We start from the raw sequence: 16,124 nt of genomic DNA, 5'->3' as shown, positions 1-16,124 counted from the left end.
GGCTCAGGAGTCCGTCCTAGGCACAACCATTTTTCACAGTGCGGTAACACCCAATGCTGCAGAGAACCAATGCATCCCTTTTTAACCCCCCCCTCCTCCATCCACTCCCCTGCCTAGGTATCCAAAAGGGCTGAGGAGTGTCTAGAGTGAGTGTGCAGGGGCTGCTCCGGTACTTTAGGTGGGCCACCTTGTGAGTCGGATTGTTGGCAGATGAGCTTGGTGGTGGCGTGGCCTTCAGGAGTTCACTGATGCAGCACCTAACTCTTATCAGCTCCCAGACCATGCCCCTTTGGTAGTTTTAAGGATATTGTTTCAAGCCTCTGCTGCCAAGCGCCCCCCCCCCCCTTTCACAAAGGACTGCTCTTATAGTTCATGCCATGAACAGAAAAGGCTACTTTCCTAGCGCCATCTTTTCGTAGTGTGTAGTGGTGTAGATTTACACATGTTTACAAATATTCAGCTTATCTCTTATCATGAGCATTATCATTCTATGACTTATATCACTCCACTTACACTACTTGCCCTTCCTGCAAATCTAAAGTGGAGCCTTTGTACTGATGCATTCTGGGTCAAGGGAGAAGTCACAACAGGTCTAGTGACTTAAAAGTCTTCAAAGAAAAACACTTACAAACGTCCGACCCCAACACTAGATGGCAGGAGTATAAAGAGCGTGGGAATTAGTAGCACTACATGCTATGAACAGATGGCTACAGTCCAGTAGATTTGCCCATGTACATACATATTATATATATATCCCTCTTCATGCATTGGTCAGTAATTGTTATTAACGTTTTTCCACTACAGCGCACAGCAAGGCTCATTGGGTCATTTCATTGTGAGTGGCGGTGTTGTTCTCTTTCAGCAGATCTGCAGTGATATCCTTTAGGGAGTAGTATGGCAATTAATTTTTTTAAGAACAAACACAATATTATTCTTTTTTTCCATTGTGATGAGGGCTGAGCAGTTGCCGCAATGTTTTTTTTTCTTTAAACATTCACGTTTTATCACTTTTTAAAAGTCAAAAGGCTAACGGCCAACTCTGGATCAATTGGCTTTGCCAATGCATATTTAAGGGTGTTATATTACCATGCCTAATGTTTAAAAAATACTAATTAGCAGGTACCAACAACTCAGTCCTTTATAGATTATGTAAGTTTAATTCATGCACTTTGTTACGATAGTTAAATGGAAATAAATGGTAGTAAAATGTAGATGGCACAATTCTAAATATACTTTGTTGGTATTGTAGGGTTTGGGATTATATGCTGCACGAGATATTGAAAAGCACACCATGGTGATAGAATATATTGGAACAATCATCCGCAATGAAGTAGCCAACAGGAAAGAGAAGCTTTATGAATCTCAGGTATATTTAAACATATATTTATCTATATTTGAATTAAGTGATGATTTTTGTCCTCAAGAAGTATTAAATACTTAAAATATAAAATTTCAGGGTTTCTGATAAACATATTGTATTGGTAGGTAATTAGGTCCAATTAAGCTTATGCTGATCATTAGAAAAAATTTGTTAATCTTAATGTATAAAAAATATAGGGGGTTATTCTAACTTTGGAGGAGTGTTAATCCGTCCCAAAAGTGACGGTAAAGTGACGGATATACCACCAGCCGTATTACGAGTTCCATAGGATATAATGGACTCGTAATACGGCTGGTGGTAAATCCGTCACTTTTCCGTCACTTTTGGGACAGATTAACACCTCCTCCAAAGTTAGAATATCCCCCATAATTTCTCTGACATATAATTACATACCTTGCTGAGTTTGGTACTTGTATTTTGTCTCATTATAAAGCTTGCCTAGAAATTAAGAATGTCTCCAGTCCTCTTTTGTCTCTATGAAGTGTCTTTCATTTTAAATTTAGTGTTTTTGTTTGGGCTGTTACTTCTGGCGATGGAAAATGCCTGTCATTTTCAAACCTGTTTACATATCCACACCATTGGTCATTACAAATATAACCAATTTATCTGTAGTCATAAGCAAATATCTTAACCTGTTTTCTATTTCACGTTGTTGGTCTTCTCCCAAACCCAGAATCAAGCTGTAGCACTTAATGTTTCTGATGTAACTTTCCCGATTCCAGCATTTGTTTTGCAGCTTCCAAGCGAAGGTCCCAAATGCATGATGGATGGTCTCGGGGAGCATAAAATATGTTTTTAAAATGCATTACACACAACAGTCTGAGACCATGGTAGCTTCCTTTCAGTTTCTGGAAGGCTTGATTTTAATTTGTTTTTTTCTTGACCTTATTTCCCAGTCTGTGTTTCGTACAGTTTTTTTATAGTATTACTCATCACAGAAAGAACTGAATTAATTTGTTAAGGTGTGAGTCCTTGTTCCATGGTTTCATTGTTCTCCACTGTGTTGCAGTTTTGGTGCATATGCACAGGACTTAAGTTTGTCATTGCTCCTGTCCATCCTATCGTCAGTGTGCTATAGCTGGCTTGGCATTGTGAAGTTGTATTTGAAGCTGGTGTCCGAGTTTCCATATGGTAAGGGTTTGGCAGGGCATGCCCTTGATTGGGAGGCCCTGTCACTATAGTAGGTGTTAGCCAGTTTGCTACTTGTCTAGTATGTCTCAATACCTTTAAGCTGGAGCAATTGAAGTTCTAAACGTAGGCAACAGCAGACTTACAGTATGATGTTTCAAGCATCTCTGTCCAAATTTTATGTGTTCTAGGGGTTTTGAGGTGTCATTTTACCTTACAAAATAACCTGGCAGGTTCGCTATCTGAGGTCCGGTGCATATATAGAAATATAAAGACAAATCTATACACGTTGAAAAATATCTGTCTATATATATATAGATAGATATATATATATATATATATATATATATATATATATATATATATATATATATATATATATATATATATATATATATACTCACACACACATATATGCGGTCACCATTAGGCAGTTATATTTAGGACCTAGTTTCCATAGGAAAAGTGCATTCTGTTTTGCCAGTTACTTGACACCGCTTGACGAATTGTCACAAAATTTTCTTAACTAGTATTCGGCTCATTGCAGCTGCTTTCATGAAAGTTTTGGGTGATTCATCAAACAGGGGCCGAGAAAAAGGGTGTGTCTCAAAATGTGTTTTTCCCATGCAGTTTCCCATACGGGATATAGACACCACTACAGCCCAAACAGCTGGATGGAATTACACCAAATTTGGCAGAAAGCTAGCTCGTGCTCCAGAAAGAGTCCTTTTTGTACTTTGCTGTAAATCCATTAAGTGGTTTTGGAGTTAGTAACGGAAAAATAAATTTGTATATCTAGCAAAGCGGATCTCACAGATCTCATGCTGAGATCTGATTGGCTGCCAGCACTTCAACAAGGAAGTCCTTGCTGCCACCTTGGGACTCAAACTCAGCTGAAAAAACTGAAGTGGCAGGATTGGAATAACCTGACCCCCTAAGCCAGGTGGTGGAATCCTACAGGGACCCCACGGGGGGACAAAAATGTTTGTTTGTTTATTTATTTTTAAAAACTTTGCTGCAAAATGGCAATGAAACTGCTGCAACATTTTTTTAATTTTTTTAAAAGGCAAATCTCTCTCTGTGCTGCTTCATCGCTTTTGTTTGGGACTTCTCCTTGCTTTTTCCCCTGTTTCTTGTGCCTTTTCTTTCCTTTTCCTGCATTTCTACTGCTCACTCCATGCTTTTACCACCGTTTGTTGTGTGCCCGCTCCTTGCTTTACCCTTGTTCTCACTGCCTTCTCATTGCTTTTCACTTGTTTTCACTGCCTTCTCATTGCTTTTCCCTCGTTTTCACAGATGTTTCTTAGCTATTTCCCCTGTTTTTAAGTGCCTTCTCCTTGTTTTTTCATTGTGGTGTGGGTGTGCGTGGCAGAGGGTTGGATGCATGTGGGGGGTTGGCTAGGCCCTGCTGCCAAATATCACCACACCCCACCTTAAAAAAAAAAAAAAAAACTAGAAATTCACTGAAAAAAAAAGGTTACAGGGACATTATAGTTCGGAATTTTAAAGGATCTTAGAAGTTCAATTAAAAAACAAAGGTTAGAGGGACATTATATCTAGGATCAGAATTTATACACACAAAACCATAGAAATTCAGCTGTTATAGTTAGTTATTTCAAATGACTATAACTTGTGTCCAAAGGTAACTATAACCTGCACCCTCACAATCCACTGCTAATTACCCCATATATTATATGGGATAGTGAAGCTGTATGTCACTGAACACTGAAGAAAGGAGCGTAAGCCCAGTCTGAAGTCACAGACCTGTTCCTGCTCTCATGGCCATTCTTGTGTCACGTCATCGTTGCGGTCCAAGTCCTCTGCTACGTTGAAGGCTAAGTTGGACTCATCCCTGTCCCACAATTCTGTTTCTGAAGTTGTAAGGACGTCAGCGTGCACTGCCATCTTGCTCCCTGAATTTACAGTGCCTTCAGCAGCAGGGTTTTCAATGAACTTCTGTTATTAATCATTGACACCTTCACGTTTTCGCCTGGTGCGCCTTTGAGCCTTAAGGATCCACAGAGGATTCCAGTTGGGTTATCGCCAGCGAATCTGTCCTCGGCAACATGTGCCTCTTGAACCCACTTGGACTCCTGAGCCAACTCCACACCTGATGCCAGGATTCATTCTGGTTGCTGCCACAAAAGCACCTGCCTGATGCTGTTCCTATTGCCGTGTCCAACTCCGAACCAAATTTGTTTTGTTTTGGCCATAGTCACATCTTGGAACAGTTCTGACATGGCTAGTCCCAGTTCATTCTGGTCTTTACCAAACAGTATCTTTACTTAGAAGATGCTCTCCAATGATTTTTTTGGATCAGACTCCCTCAGCCTAACCCTCTTCAACACCTACATGTACCCCTCTTGCCGTCACTCTTATATCACACTTACTCAACATCATCTCCTACATCAACAACACACAGTTCATCCTCTCACTGTCTGAAGATCCCTCCACCACAAACGCTAACTCCCACAGATGCATAATGAGAAGGCTGGATGAAGGACAACTGTCTCAAACTCAACTCTGAAAAAACAGAAGTCCTCATCTTTGGGAACAACACCTAGTTATGGACTGACACATGGTGGCCTGTAGAGCTCAGAACCAACCCTCCCCTTCCCCCCAACCTTCCATTCTCCCCCAACCTATCAGACCACACATGCAACGTTCGCATCATCCTGGATAGCAATCTGTCCATGAATAGACAAGTCAGCACAGTTTCATCCTCCTGCTTCCACACCCAATGCATGCCCGCAAGATCTTCAGATGGCTCCCAGTCAGCACCAGATGAACCATCACACAAGCCCTTGTAACCAGCAGGCTAGACTATGGGAGCACACTTAACATAAGGATCCCCGCACGCCTCCTCAAGAGACTCCAAATAATACAGAACTCAGCAGCAAGAATCATACTCAACCTCCCCAGAAGGACCAGCATCACACCCCATCTCAAACTACACTGGCCCCTGATTCAGAAGAGATGACAATTCTAGATGCTGACCCACGTCTACAAAGCCCTGCACAATGAAGGACAGGCATACATCAACAAACTCTTGACCTTCCACCAACCAGCCAGACACCTCTGATCAGCTTCCCTCTCCCTTGCAGACACCCCACGGATCTGTTGTGCCAAAAGCGGAGGGCGCTTCTTCTGGCATCTGGCTACCAAGGCTTGGAGCATCTTCCCCCTGCACCTCATGACCGCACCGTCACTTCAGTGATTCAGAAGGGAACTAAAACCTGGATGTTCAAATTATCATACTTCCATGCAGCAGTATACAGCACGAGTACCTTGAGACCCTCACGGGTGACTTGCCGCACTCTAGAAATGTTTGATTGATTGATTGACTCTGTGGGCACTATTAAAGGTTGTTTTTGGACCAGCTATTCTTGTATATATAATGTCATGCGATTTCTTAAAGGCTTAGACATGTTTCCGCCCAAACCCTTAGTGATGTCATAGTGAGAACTTAATTTAGTCCTCACTTCTCTGATGTGCACCCCATTTGAGACAATACAAAGCTGCTCTCTACGTCTCCTATCTATGAAGACTATCGTTGTCTTCACAATAACTTCAGCTTGCCACATGAGTGAGCATTGGGCTCTTTAAATCCAGCTGTCCTATGCCACCTTTCAGGACAAACTAGAGTTGAGGACAAGAGTGGCCTTTCTGCCAAAGCTTGTGACTCCTTTTCATGTTAGACAGTCAATCACACTTCAGACATTGATTCCTCCATCTCATCCCTCTAAATAGGAGGTAACCCAAAAAGAGCTTTGAGTTTTCACATTGATCGCAACAAAGATAAATTGGGTAAACAAAGCCAAGACAGTACAGAAAAGGACTTTACCAGGTGGATAGCCTTATGAATTAGAACCAGCTAAGTGCAGGCCATGAAGCAGACAGTCTTGAATATTTTTTGGTCACATCATGAGCATCAGTACATACATTCACAAAGTATTATTGCCTTGACAGCCAGGTCCAATAAGAAGGCCATCCCGCCCACTCAGTTCTGCAGAGATTTTTAAATTTGTGCCATTCCACAGACCCACCACTTTGGAAGGTACTGCCTCCCAAGGTACCCATTCTAAAGGTGATGAAACTGCGGTTAGTAACATTCATCAAAAGAACAAGTTGCTTACTATAGATAATGCTCTTTGTGGTAGATACTCTAGGTAACTACAGATTCCTCACCACCCTTCCTTCTCCCCGTTCTGTTAAGTGGCCTCGTTTTCATCTAAAAAGGTCCCACATTTTAGATCTGTAGGCTGGCACAGATAATTGGTTTTTGGCTGAGTGTCAGAGGGCACAGACAGTGTCAAGAAAGAAACTAACTGATGTCAGCGTGCTAGGTTGGTGCTTATATGCAACTTCGACCATCACTAATGGGGCACATAGAGGTTGACGCACAGCTACACAACTCCACTTGCCGGACTGCATGGGCTATGCTGAATAATCTTCTGGATCCAATCTGGTACCTGGGGACATTCTAAAGATGAGGAACTTGGGCGTTAGATAGTCTATCCACCAGAAAACGCGTTACTGAAGTATGTTACTTGCTCTTTAGCATTATTCTTATTTTTGTTTCTTACCATTACATTGCTTGCAAGATTGACCTACAGGTCCTAGCAGCCTAGTGGAACAAGCACATTTTTTTATATCACACTGTGCTTTCCTACGTTTTCGATACTGTCACTGTGTTCCTGGATTCTATAAGCTCTCCACTCAGGCTCTTCTTGGACACCATACAGGCCTTTTAATTTTACCAAAAAAATACATATAAATAGCATAGTTATAGGGGTTTCTCAGTGCCATAATTTCAGCAGAGCTCTGAATTCCTGTGTTATGCCTCTAGTTCGGCCCTTGTAATTTGACTGTGCTTAGTTGGCTACTCAGTCCTAGCTGTCTTCTGAGAATCCACAAGAAATAGTTTATGATATACATTACCGCATGGACAGCAAGCAGTTACTAGAACAAACAAGTGTGGGAAGTATTAAACAGCAACCTTCAGAGAAGCAGCGAACATGACAGCTTGGGAGATTTGCAACTGAGATGAGCTGCAAATTTGTGCTGGACCTCCACAAAAGTGTTTTTGTGAGTTTATAATTTCTAGGGTCATTCTTATTGACCACTGTAACATGTGTCTGCAATCTTTCATCAGTCAGTTAAAAACTAAAATGATGATTACACCAGTCGGTAGGTGTGTGCATGCATAATGACGAATGTGCATGTCTACAGAATGACACATCCATCAACAGCGACCTTGTCATTACATTTTTATTTTTCGATATTAAACCACACTAGCATAAAGCATTGCTCCTATTGATGTTGTTCAGCATTGCCAAAAGCATTGGCAAAGCCAGTTTGTCCCTTAGGCAAGACCTGTTGGCTTTGCCAGTGCTTTTGTTTCTTTCCTTTGCCAAAGAAAGGTGGGTGACAAGAGAGTCTTCAATGTCATGGAATCTAAAGAAGGATTATAAATAATGTGTTCTTGTCATTTGAAATTTGACATAGTAACAAAAACAGGGTTTCATTGAAAAATTGTGCTTTAATATAGACAACCTTTTGTTGGCTAAATGTTTCCAGCAGTAATGTATTTATGCTGCATGTTAGCACATTAAACCTATATGTGTTGGCTGTGGGAGTACATAGGTTTTTTAACTTTGTTTGTCATTTTCAGAATCGTGGAGTGTATATGTTCCGCTTGGACAATGACCATGTTATTGATGCAACTTTAACAGGTGGCCCAGCAAGGTGAGTGCAGTGTGGAGCTCTGTGGCCTTTTGTGATAGAATCACGGTCTTCTTACACCATTTGATTTTTTTTTTTTTTTTTTTTTTTATGCATTTAATCCTCAATAAAAAGTGTCCTCTTGTAGTAGCATCACCTCTTTATATTGCAGTTCTTTTTTTTCATTAGCAGAAGTTGTAAACAAGTGATGCCTAAAAGGGCCGGTGTGAACATTACGTTAAAAAAAAACCAAGCACTTGCAATGCAATGGGTCTTGCGTTTGCTCGAGTTAGAGCTATTTGCATTGAAAATGACTAACTGAACTTTTGTTGCCATGCAAACTGAAAATAAAAAGTAAAACAGTTGATTCAAAGTGCCGCCGTGAGAGTGAAGAGAGAGACAAAAAGAAAAAGAAGTTTGCTCGCTGTCAAAGTTATCAGCAAAAATGCAGTTATCCATGTAACAGGGTCGATGGCCAAGACGGTAACAAAACCGCCCTAAGGGGAGGGACAAAGGTAAAGCAGTTACCAACGGAAAGATAAGATTTTTGAAAGGCAAGCCCACAAACAAGTGATGGTGATGGGCATGCGGTGGGTGTGGTTAAAAACCCAGATACATACCAACATGTCAGAAAAGCAGCGATTGCGTGCTGCTATGCTCGACCTAATGAATGACGCATATGTTCTCTTTGATCACCATTGTTTGCATCTTGAGAGACTCGTAGTTGCTTATCACATTAACGGCATCAATGTACAATAACCAGATTCCCGCACATATTTGCCAAAAACCTCAACTCTTCGGTGCTGCATTGATTATTTCATAAGTCGTTAAAATCAGCAAAGGTTTGATGGTAAAAAAGGGCAAGTAAATGCAGAGGATCAGGTAAATAATACTCACCACTAGATTTTGTATTTTTTCATCACGTTGAATTTATAATTATAAAACATTACTGAATGTTATGGTAAAATTTGAGATGTTGCATAAATCTTAAACCAATGGTAGTGTTACCAGATAAAAGATGATGCCTAAAAAAAGAAAGAATCGGTTGTAATATAACATTTGTAAATTGCCCAGATTGTTTGTTCTTGAATAATGTCTAATAAAAGTATATTAATATTATTCTAGATGACAGATACTTGGTCAGCATTGTCATTAAATCAGGATTGGATTTGGGAGAGATGGAAGACGATTAGATGTTAAATACTTCTGCATGTTAGTAAATATCTGTGCTATTTCCCAAGAGATATCATATTTGGCAGCAGAGAAAGCACAGCTCAGTCTTGTTTACCAGTCTCTTGAGAACCTTTTCACATAGAAAAGCACTTGCAGGTGAAGGCTACTGAAACGGTTTCTTGATGACTATATAACCAATAGTCCAGCACACCTTGGTGTAGTTTGTGCAGTTATCTAAGTAAATCCTATGTGCTTATTTTTAAAAAACTATTTAGGAAGCATTGTTAGCCCTCCACCAAGACTGATGTATTTCTCGGACTTCCATGAGGGCACATTGGAAAAGAGAGATTAACCCTTCTTAAACACATGATAAAAAAGTATGTACAGTGCTGGTGATATGAAAAGACTAAGACAGTGTGACATTCCAGTTGTATGATGTTCATAGAGAGAATGTACATTGTTTAGAGCATGGGTGGTAAAACTGGAAAAACGAGGTGGAGCAGGGATATGATCTACTGGTCAATAACCTGTTAGTCCAAAGTGACCCTTGAGTGTTGAGGTCTAATGTCAAAGTGCCTTCCTACTTGTTTGAGCTTCTATTCTGAAAGCGTGCGTCCCAGCTGCCCCAAGGCTCTGCTCTAAACTGAGTGCATGATCTTTGTCCTCTGCAGCTCAGTGTGTGGCATGGTATGTGGTGAGCCAGACCTCTGGTGCATATTCAGGCTGTATGTGACAAGACAAGAGGTGCCCGGCTGGAAGACAGTGAACAGCATATTTAATGAGCGGAGACTTCGGCCATTAACAATGAAGTCTTGAAAACTGAGAAGTGCATGACCATCAAACAGTGAGGAAGGACTAAATGGAACATGGCGTGGTCTTTAGCTCTGGAAGAAGGCTTGGTGCGGGAGCTAAGAGTGTGACATCTGGTGGTGTTAAGGCATTAGGGCAGCAGGTTCTTCAAAGAGGAGGCACTGTCAAAGTACCTTGCCATCACTGGTTTGAGAGATGCTTCATTCTTCCTGTGGGTAAAGTGTGCACACTATCAGTGAGTGAACATTATCTGGAGCTAAGGACTAGGGAAAGGAAAGCATGAGGGAACTTTTTGTGGTGATCTGAATGATTTAAATTCTGGAATTTGGACACGTAGAATGAGCCAACAAGGCATCCAATTGGGGGATGAGGGTGCTGTACAGATGATGCTGTTCTGAGTCACGGCATGAGGGGCTAAGACAGGCTATTGTCAGCAGCTAAGGTAAATAAAGAACTGTGTGCTGCCCACTGCTATATCCACTAAAGGTGAGAATCAATCACAACCAGAAAGAATATTTTTTCTGGGTCCCTGACAATACTGCTGAACTCGTACAATTCCTGACAAAAAAATGAATAGACATGAGGGCAAATGGATTGGAGACTGGGCATTGAATAGGTAGCTTTTGATGGAGTGTTCCACCAAATTACTGGTTCAATTCTTAAACAATTTGTGAGGAAATGGTGTATCATCGGTGGTGTTTGCTTGATGCATTTGGTTCAAAATAAATGTAATTACTTTGTTACTTTCCTTAAAATTGGAAAAGACCCCTTAGCAGCTAAAAGTGGAGCTTCTGCTTTAATCAGTGGTATGCAGACCGCAGTTGATTAAATAAAACTGCTCCTTTATGCTTACAACACTTTAATGCTCTTCATGAACCCATAATTCTCACTACCCAATTTTCATAGTGTGTCAACACTTTTTAAACAATTTTCCTAGTGTATATTGCAGTGAGAGAAATTGTGTCACTGGTTGATGGGGTGAAACCCTACTGAAGCAGCACCTTAATCCTTGTCAGGTTGAGGTACAGGTAAACCCTAAATTAACCTGTGCTCAACCTTCAGGTAGCTTGGCATAGAGAAGTCAGGCTTAACGTAGAGGAAATGTGTAAAGTATTTATGCTGCACTTCAAACAGTAATAAAGTGGAAACACAACACAAGAAAAATCCCACACTAATTTAAAAAAAGAGTAAATTTTCCTAAATAAAACAGGACCAAAACAGCTAAACTCCATTCACTAGAACCTGAGATATGCGTGTATGAAATTTCAGTAAATATAGCACTAAAAAGCACAAAGCAACAACTGTGGCTATCTGGTTGCACCAGATCGGCTCAATGTCACAAGTTCAGGCAGACCACAATGGGGCGTGGGGTAGTTACAGGGACCCTGTTAGGCTCGCTGAACAAGAGTACCATAAATCCTGGTTGTGGAGTGTTGCGAAGTCCCGCATCAAGAATGTGTTGCACAGCAGAGGCGATGCGTCAGTTTCAGGAAGCTGCAAAGTTGCAATGCAAAGTTCTGCATTGTCGTCTAGGATCCCATCAACGAGGACTTGTGATGCAAAGTCCGGTATTGAGAATGCATTGCACAGTTGAGATGCTGCGTCTGTTCAAAGAGCTGCGAGCCTGGTATGTGAAAACCTGTGTCGTTAAGGCTGCCTTCAAGAGATTTGCAATGAAAGGGCCTGCAGCGGTGAAGCTGTGCACAGCAGCGATTCAGATACAGACTATGAGGTCAATTTGGAGTTCTTGCACTGAGAGAATCCTCACAGCAGAGGCGATGCATTGGTTCTGCTTGGAATTGCATAGCAGAGGAGAAGCATTGTTCCACCTGGATTCACAAATAGACTTTCATAGCTCGTTCAGTCCCATTTCCAAGGGTCCTGGCCTGGGGTGTGGCAGCACTTGACAGGATAGGACTAAAAAATGGCAGAGTCAAGGTGCTGTGGCCAAGGTTGTTAGAGCTATCTTTGCCTTGAGGCTCTAGTCAGAAGGCCAGCCAATTAACCCTTGGAGTCAGTGTAGGGATCCTGGGCTCCACAGATGCAGATCTTCTCCTTCTCACCCAGGCAAGAAGGCAGCAGGTCAGCTCAGTAGGGCTGCAGTCCTTCCGAACAGGAGAGTGGCAGTTCTTTCAGCAGTCCAGCAACCCCCCTTGCTGGCAGAGTATACACAGATACAGAAGTGTACTTAGGAGTTGGAGTCTGGAGTCCAACATTTATACCTGGCCCCTCCTTTGAAGTGGAAGAAGTTCTAGAGGTTTCACTTTGAAGACCCTCTGCACCCTGCCTTCCCTATCCTGACTCCAGACTAACTACAGAGGGTATGCAGCCCTTTGTGTGGAGACAGGACACAGCCTATTCAAGTGTAAGTATGGCTGTGCCCAGCTCTGCTCTCCCATCCTGCCACTAATGTCCCATCCAGGCACACCTAGCTCTCTGTTGTGTGTGGCTGCCTAGGGAGACTACATGAAGCCAGCGACACCCAGGTGGGTGATCCAGAAACAGACAGCAAGCATTAAATGGCTAAGGCAGGATAATGCCAACTTTCTAAAAGTGGCATTTTCAAAATTGTAATTTAAAATCTGACTACACCTTGAGAGGATTTTGCATTAGTGAAAAACTAATTTAGGAGTTTCTCACTATCAGGACATGTAAATCTCAAAAGTACATGTCCAACTTTTAAAATATGCCTTTTGGGTGTAAGGCAATTCTACCATGCTTTAAGGGGCGAGCACAAATATTTTAGCACTGCTTAGCAGTGGTAAAGAGTGCAGAGACCGAAAACCACCAAAAACAAAGTCAGCAAAGCAGGATGGTTGAAGGCATAAAGGTAGGGGGAAATCCACCCCAAGGGTACCAGATCCAACATGCAGCAAAAGCAAACCTTTACTTTTAAATCAGACAACACAGTTCTCAGTTACAGAAAACTTAACATGCCAGTGGTCGTCCCCCACTATAAAACATCTAGACATCCATATTGGAAACAGTTTATCCACTGCAGTCTTAGAGAACATGGAGTTCTTACTTGCTAAACCTTTATTTGACTTTAAAAAGAGGACCCACAATTCATTATGGGGACGAGTCCAAACAATTAAATTGGTAACTGCACTACAATTTAACTATTTATTTTGAATATTTCTGATCCTCTTAAATGGCAGCTACTTAAACTGGATAAAATGATCAAGGACGACATTTGAGGAAGCCAAAAGCCTCACATTAAGGTCTCCATGTTGGAGACAGACATGATGTCTGGTAAGTTGCATCTTCATGATATGGACCTATACTATAAGGCACATCACATTGTGCATTTGGTGCACCTCTTTTCCAAAGACATGGAAAAACTGGGCTGGACAACAGTAGAACAGTACACCATAGGTGGAAAAGCTGATCTTAGTTTGATTTACAAAGATGTAAATGCATCTCAAGGACCCACATGTATCTGCATGGACAAGCACAAATCTGGAATAGCATTGCAGTTGAAATCAATGACACCACAGTAGCTTGGAAAGAATGGTCCTTTAAGGACTGGGTCAACTACTGCTTGCTAAGTATATGAATCATTTGAAAAGGCTCCAGGATGAATTTCACCTAGACTCGTGATAGAGGTATATCCAGCTAAGACACTTTCTGACCCAGGACCTCTCTCCATTGGATGACTACCTCTCTGACTTATCAGTACATGAGCACCTCAAGAGATGGATCTGTCACAAGGTGGTCATTCCTGGTCTGTTAAAGACTGCATGAAGAACTCCACTCCCAACCCTTTGTGAACATCTTTAGGCTACATGGTACTATAAACCGGAGAAAGATTACTCAGAGTCAAACTGTGCTGACCTGCTTGAAAGCCATGATAGTGAACCCTTGGAAGCAAGACTGAAATTCAGTTTCTTCGAATTGTTTCATGACTGGCTTTGGACTCCTCAGAAATTGCACACAGCCATTCTCATCCATATTTCTGATTGCTGGAAATGTGGAAACCAGTCAGGGGTGATATGGTCTTTTACATCACCCCAACCTTCCTGGTACAGAGTAATGCCCACAATGAACTCCACCAACACATTAACTTTTCAAGTGACTCCAGAACGCATTTTGATCTACCAGATATGAAACAGCACATGAAAAGATGGCTTGACACAGCTTTAGCGGTTGCCAAGATGTCCCTTCTGTGACAGAGGAAATAACGTACTTCTCCCACTTTTGATGAATGGTTACATAATATGGCCCTTACAGCATCTCATGAACAAATTATATATCATCTAATGACCCTAACACATACTTTCAAGTATAATAGAGGTCCTTTTGTTACAAGAAAAATGCTATATGGTGAATAATTTTGTATTCCCCTTACGAATAACATACCTCGTACTGCCCGATCTTCGATACACTCCAAGTTGCCTGTATAGACGAGTCTAAAGAAGAGCCCCCTTCTTTGTTTTTCCATGTATGGTTGACTGGTGATGGTTAGCTTTTCACAAGTTCATTTGCTTATTCTGCCTCGTCCCCATAGGTGTAAGCCAAAGATTTGAACCTTGTGGTAGAAATTGGTGGGTAAAGGTTATTTGAAGTACAGTATTATGCTGTGACCTGTTGTATTGATCTAAAGTTATACTACACATTTGTAAATACATTTGTGTCTACTGCAATGAGGGTTATTTTGATTCTTTCACTTATTTTTTTTTTTTACAAACCTCAAGAAAGAAACCTCCAAAAAGAAATTGATTTAAAGAAATCAGATAGGGCAGTTATGATGCCTCATGTTAGTTCTAGTTTTAATTAACCAACAATTTTTTAATAGAGAGCACAGGAGTTCTACCTCTGGTGTTTCCCGCTGTAACGTGTTCATCTTTTTTTGTAAGTGTGAACAAAACAATATACAGACACAGTAAAAAATGAAATGAATTTTATTTTAATTAGGAGAAACCCTCTCTGTGTGGCACAAATGAAAGCCCATTAATCATCTGGTATTTGTCTTTCCATTTGCAACCGGATTACCATTGTATAGTGCCAATGCCTTTGATGGTAGCATTCAGACCTTTTCCTCATACCCCTATATCGTCCACATTTACAACTAATAGTCATCATGGTGAGTTGCTGTGCCCTACAATACACAAATCTTCTGAAATGAGGTACAAAGTCTAAAATACTATTGAATGACAAAAGCGTAGACAATGTTGCCTAAGAGCCTTGGTGTTGAAATGCTGCATAGGCCAAATAAATTGAGGAATACTGTTTCACATGCCTATACTGAAATTACGATAACAATGTTTTTTAAAACAAAAAAAGGCCAACAAAAGGCCTCAGTTTCTTTAAATGTTTATTTATGGATAAATCTAACCAAGTTTTCAGTCCCAACATTTAGAAAGGGTTTATTAATACATTCTCAGAATCTGAGGTGTATATGGAATTGATTGTTTTACACTTGCACGCCAGTTTTACAATAACTTGCCTAGAACATTGTATTCTAGCTGGTGCACCTGCACATGGTCTTCAGTAGGCTATTCAGTTTCCTTTCTTAGGCTATGAAGTGGGATATGACACTAGGTAGTAAAGGTGTGGAATCCTCCATTATGTACTTATTGTATCTAGTTTAACTAATTCCTGATCACCAGCCCAAATGAGTCTACTTGGTAAATGCAGGGCTGTTCATTCAAAAAAGTAACAGTGAGAATAATTGTGCTATTTGCTAATGGTTATAACATTTTCGTAAGTATTATTTTTGTTGATGGATTTAATCCTACTTTTGATTATGATGTCTAGTTACCACCTAAAACTGATTTTGGGGCTAACTATCCTAGGAATAATACTCAGGGCGGAATAGTTCTTTCTTGGAACAGTTGACCAAAACAGAACACGTACCAAACAATTGTATTTTTCCTGTTTTAGTTTGTAAGGTGTTCTCAGGTTCCTA

General features: G+C 40.9%; 1 protein-coding gene across 11 annotated transcripts in view; it reads left to right on the top strand.

Moving 5' to 3' along the window:
* The window catches only part of KMT2C (lysine methyltransferase 2C), a 1,516,687-nt gene that overhangs the window by 1,462,089 nt on the left and 38,474 nt on the right, over positions 1 to 16,124 (top strand). For all 11 annotated transcript variants that reach the window (XM_069211124.1, XM_069211114.1, XM_069211120.1 and 8 more), the window contains 2 exons: positions 1,250 to 1,366; positions 8,184 to 8,257. In XM_069211124.1, coding sequence (XP_069067225.1) covers positions 1,250 to 1,366; positions 8,184 to 8,257 — 191 coding nt within the window. The remainder of the gene's footprint in view (positions 1 to 1,249; positions 1,367 to 8,183; positions 8,258 to 16,124) is intronic.

The sequence above is a fragment of the Pleurodeles waltl genome, chromosome 10 (assembly GCF_031143425.1).
Source record: "Pleurodeles waltl isolate 20211129_DDA chromosome 10, aPleWal1.hap1.20221129, whole genome shotgun sequence".
In the NCBI taxonomy this organism is placed as follows: Eukaryota; Metazoa; Chordata; class Amphibia; order Caudata; family Salamandridae; genus Pleurodeles; species Pleurodeles waltl.
Note: the sequence above shows the minus strand (reverse complement) of the source record. Positions and strands in the feature narration are given on the sequence as shown.